Source organism: Bombyx mori, chromosome 25 (genome assembly GCF_030269925.1).
Source record: "Bombyx mori chromosome 25, ASM3026992v2".
Taxonomy (NCBI): domain Eukaryota; kingdom Metazoa; phylum Arthropoda; class Insecta; order Lepidoptera; family Bombycidae; genus Bombyx; species Bombyx mori.
This window is the reverse complement of record NC_085131.1, coordinates 4,737,065-4,742,681: the sequence shown is the minus strand read 5'-3', so window position 1 is coordinate 4,742,681 and position 5,617 is coordinate 4,737,065. Positions and strand designations below refer to the sequence as shown.

At 38.7% G+C, this 5,617-nt stretch overlaps 1 protein-coding gene across 1 annotated transcript; it reads left to right on the top strand.

Moving 5' to 3' along the window:
- Positions 1-2,216: 2,216 nt before the first annotated feature.
- Positions 2,217-4,793, top strand: Spi1 (Kazal-type serine proteinase inhibitor 1). Its single transcript, NM_001043579.1, is given in 3 exon segments — positions 2,217-2,308; positions 3,374-3,425; positions 4,554-4,793. Coding segments are annotated over 3 exon segments (231 nt in total). The 5' UTR covers positions 2,217-2,241; the 3' UTR covers positions 4,666-4,793.
- The last annotated feature ends 824 nt before the right edge of the window (positions 4,794-5,617 follow it).

Genomic DNA, 5,617 nt, shown 5'->3' with positions numbered 1-5,617 from the left:
CGAGAGGTCCTACCACCAGTAAAACAATAAACGAAATAAATAGTAATCTTTAATTTTTCAAGATATTCGATCAACCGACCAAGGATGTTCAATTGAGATGACATTCATAATGTACTTGAATATGTCTAATTGTAAATAACTAGAGGTCCCGCAATAGTCGAAATTTGACAATAATTAATTGGAATTGTTAGTTTGTACACTATTATGATTGTATTTTATACTTCTATAATCACAAATTTCGCCAAGGCTACACTATAAAAAAATATTAATAAAGATAAACAATATTTAATCTATTCTCAATTTGACCACAGACGTCAAGAACAAAAGTTTGACAATAAATAGTATGCATGCGTGTGTGCGTCAAATACATGGTATGTAGTGTGTGTAATGTTTTCTTTATTGATTTCATGTATCTTTTATGCATTATTTTAAAAAAATGTTAGCATTGTGCACTTCTTCTCTATATTCTCTATTAGTGTGGAAAATTTCATCCTCCTCCGTCCGCGGAATTTTCGTAAAAAGGGATACAAAGGTTTTGCTTGCGGGGCACGTCCATTCTTCTAATCATTATAAAGATCAGTGCAGTTTCAAGGACAAGTCACCGAGGACTTGAATTTAATTGAGATATATTTGAGCAGCCTGTCAGACTTTGTACACGTAACACAGATGCTATTGGTAATGTTACTTAACAATTTTGTTTAAAGATTCGATTGAAGACTTAATTTGTTATTCTGAACGAATTATTTGTATAGTTCATTTCTAGTTGAAATAAACATGTTATTGTATGTTATTAGCATAATAAATCGATTTAAGGGTTGTTTTTCTTTTTATTTCTTTTTAATTTAACATATTAAAATATTAAATAGCTATTAAAGGTTTTCAGTACTAATTTATTGTAATCGTGTTCGGTTTTAGTATTATGCATATCATTAGGACGCGTTCACATTATATGTGCACTACGTGCTACGTGAAATACGTACTAAACAAATGTTCACGATTGACTTCCACGGTGAAGGAATAACATCGTGTAATAAAAATCAAACCCGCAAACTATAATTTGCGTAATTACTGGTGGTAGGACCTCTTGTGAGTCCGCACGGGTAGGTACACCACACTGCCTATTTCTGCCGTGAAGCAGTAATGCGTTTCGGGTTAAAGGTGGGGCAGCCGTTGTAACTATACTGAGACCTTAGAACTCATATCTCAAGGTGGCTGGCGCATTTACGTTGTAGATGTCTACGGACTCCAGTAGCCACTTAGCACCAGGTGGGCTGTGAGCTCGTCCATCCATCTAAGCAATAAAATAAATTGTAGTACTTCTGGTGTATTGAGTGATGCGAGTGTGCCGATGTTCGAATCCCGCTAACGGTTACTATTTTTTTTTAAGGAAATTCCTATTTACTAGTGTACATTGTCACGAATAGCTTCCCCTAACATGGAATAGCGTCATGTAACAAAATCAAACTCGCAAGAACTATAATTTGCGTAATTACTGGTGGTAGGCTGCATTGTGAGTACACGCAGGTAGGTAACACAACCTCGCTCGATGCCTTCAGCTCTAATACTAGGGGCAGGCTTAGGGACCCCGGTAACCGTACTCGTCGAACTCGACAAAGAGGTCGACGTGCAACCTAACCCATGCATCAGCCCGCTGAGTTTCTCGCCGGATCTTCTCAGCGGGTCGCGATTCCGATCCGGTAGTAGATTCATTCGCGAAACAATTGCTCTTGAGTTGTTAGGTCTCCTTCGGAGGCGCTCGGGCAGTTGTTAGCAAATCCCACCCCTCTTGGCTGAGCCTTTGCTCGCCCACCTGTCCTGGTGAAACTGGAAAGGCCTATAATTTGCGTAATTACTGGTGGTAGGCCGCATTGTGAGTACACGCAGGTAGGTAGCACAACCCCGCTCGTTTTTCTACCGCGTAACATCAATACACTATATTGAAGACAATTCTAAAGCACGTAAAAATAGTCAAAGAAAAACCTTTCAACAAAAACACTATTATAAACACTTTAGACCTATTTATTCAACATGTCTCTACATAATGCCTTACAAACAAGTAAATATCATTAATCAAAGTGCCTATTGTTTGTTAAAAATAAAAATAAAAATAAAAACAATATCTAAGTGTGTCAATGTACATGTGGTCTTATTAACGCTTTGTCATACTCGTGTATAAAAAGGAAGTAATAGTAATTTTTTCTATTAATTTTTATTCGAAAGTGAATCTTCATTTCTTGCAGAATGTTGAAATACACGAGCATTTCGTTTTTATTAATAATTCTTTTATTTTCCTTCACTAACGCTAATCGTGAGTATTTATACATGTATTTAAGCTACTAAATCTTATTTGCTTCGTTGTAAATGTGTGTGTGTGTGTGTTTTTATCGCTCTATATAAGCAGACGATTTCAAGACTCAGCTGGTGTTAAGTAATTACGAAAACCAAGCACGTCATAATGTGAAAACCTCCACCACCCACCTAGATATGTGATGTTAAAGTCGCTCTGATTAGGTGTAATGGCTGTGCCAATGCCGAAGTCGGAACGCACGTTGGCTTCATGGCAGTAAGAGGCACGATGGTAGTCCGTACCCGTCTAGACTCAGAAGTCCGTTTTTTAAATAAGCTAATTTGGAAGCCCACTGAGTTTCTCACCGGATCTTCTCAGCGGGTCGCAATTCTGATCCGGCAGTAGATTCAGCGAAGCACTGCTCTTGTTAGGGCTAGTGTTAGCAAATCCTCTCAGGTTGAACCCGTGAGTTCACCTACCCGTCTGGGCGTACCTGGAATAACTTCTTAGGCTACTAGCAAAAGGTTGGGGAAAAAGAAACTAATTTGTAATTCGCTTAATTAAGCTAAGCATTGGTCTGTCACATCACTACATTATCGTGGAATTGATTAGTCTGTTAACTAGGCGTCTTGAAACTTGGTATAGTTTTATTTTTTCATACGAGTTGACTGGACACACTGGAGCGCCTTGCTTACTATGCTACGGTCGCTCCAATAATTCACCCATCAAGAATAGAGTATGTTTTCGGCTTTTTTTTAATTGCTATAATAATGTGTATTTAACATGGAGTGTTTCAGTATCAATATTTTGAATTGTGTGCGTGTTTGACGCTGTTATTACCATCGTACCGGGCTTAAAATAAGCTCGGCGTAAGCAAATCAAAACTTATTGAGTTTTTAACATTTTCATCGTCAATGAACGGACAATATTGTTAGGGAATTTGCTTCGTTGTACAAAAAAATTGTTTATTGGTTCTTCACAACCACTTTCGTGTTATGAACTTATACTTTACATCATTATGGATGGTTCCGAGTCCCAGTATGTGAAAGTAAATAATAATGGACGCGACTGTACCTTTGTTTTCAGCTGATTGTTTGCTGCCAATAAAGACGGGCCCTTGCAGGGGCGGTTTCCGAAGGTAATATATGATTTTCTTTCTATGCTTTTAATTCACCTCCCATCTGACTTAAGAGTCCGCAAACATTATAACGCCCACAATGATAAGGTTGAAACGTCAATTAGTATCACGACTGTACTGAATTATACACTCAAACCGATCGCAAATATAATTTACAGTGGAACAACACTAATAAAAGTTATTCAATGTTAACAAACACTTGATAATTGTTACAAGTTATCAAATTACTAGTTAGTTTTCATGTACTTTTCTTAGATGGGTATTGAATATGAAAACAATTAGTTTCTTCAATTGCTATCATTGGTACTTCAGACCTAGGATACGGATAAGCTGTGCCCGTTACCGAACGCGTCCTTAAGTAAATAACAAATAATCAGGGATAAATTACACAGGGTCATCTAGCCCTAAATTAGGTTTCTCAGTAGTATAGGAACTAGAGACGGTTATACATACTTATATGCGTTTAAATAAATGCATAATTCGACGCTTGAAAGGCAAACATGACTAAGCGACAACGTGTGAACTTTACAGTAGACTAATTTAAAGTTGAAATACCTGAAAAAGTTATATTTTAACGAATCTAGCTGTAGGATTGAAATGATTTTAATAGACCTAGAAATATTTTTTTTTTGCGCATCGAATATGGTTTTTGCCTATCATTTATGTATAAAGCAGTTACTGTCGCTTAGTCACGTTTGCCTTTCAAGCGTCGAATTATATATACTACCTATACATAAATATTAAAAACCCGGACAAAGAGCAAATAGAGTTGTCATCAGACGATTTTTCTTGACGTTGGAAACATACCCACAACTCTCGGCTCGGAGGTCAAAGGCGGTAACTAAATCGCCACCAAGTTAGTCTGCCAAATTTCAGATTTCTTGGTATTTATAATTGATGTTGTTTCAAACAATCGTTCTTTTTTTTAATAATTCTAAAATTCAAAATACTGGCGAACAAAGTGAAAAAAAAAAGTCCGCAAACGAATACATTGTCGAACTTAAAAGTTCAATGAATGAATCAGTGCTTTGACAGAGGCCTTGTTAGTGAACCACGCTAAATTGACTATCCCGGTTTAAATAAGCCCTAATTGAGATTGTTATCTTGCGATAAAATTATTTCTTACAGATATGCCTACGATTCATCGGAGGACAAATGCGTTGAATTCATCTACGGAGGTTGCCAAGCGAATGCTAATAATTTTGAGACTATAGAAGAGTGCGAAGCCGCCTGCCTTTAAAATACGTGGGAGTGTTCATGTCCTTCCTGAGGAATGCGCTAGTGCTGTGACCTAATTAATTATGGTAATGTTGGTTTATGGTGGTGGTAATTTTGCAATTTATGAAATAAAATAAATGTGATAAGTAATTACTTGTTTATTTCTAATAGAGAACAACATTTTTTAAATTCCAATTCAATCACTATTGAATGAAAAGACAACCGACAGATCAGAGTTGGAATCAGTATGTATCTTTTTTTCTATTTGAATTTGTTGGAAGCGGAGTAGTCATGGTTAATTAACACAATAGCGTTAGCGTAAATTTTCGATATCGGTAAGCGCGCGTCACAACCGTCACGGACAACACTCGACGTCAGACAAAAGCGGGCAGGCGGGCGAAGGTGGGGCGAACTGTCCCCCGCGCGTCGCCTCTAGCCCCGATGGACATGAACTCGCGCGCATACAGTAGGTACCACCACCCCACCTATTTCTGCCGTGAAGCAATAATACGTTTCGGTTTGAATCACATCTCTTCCATCACCCTCCCCATCGGGACGCCGGACCGGCGGTCGTCGGCGCCACGACCACCAGCCCTCTCGGTCGGCAGGCTATCCGGAGCCCGCCTAGATGGCGCCGGTTAGAATGGGTTATCCTACGAAATACCCCGCTGGGTCAGAACCAGCGTGGGTCGTAGGGGGGCACTCCGTGTCTTTTCAGCGTCCCCCCTATCACGGATCAGGGATATCCTAGATAGATTTGTTATCTTAGCCGGTCGGGGGATACCGATCATTCTTCTGCCATACCGTATTTGGAAGAATCTATCCTTTTTCGTTCTATTCTCCTATAATTCGAGACTGATCACACGAATGATTGCCGGATGTGGACATCGAGCCCGGGCCTCTAACTACTGCATTACCAAGTCAGTCTAACTTGTTAAAACTCTTTTTTTTTCTTCCTACCTATGCTGATAGTC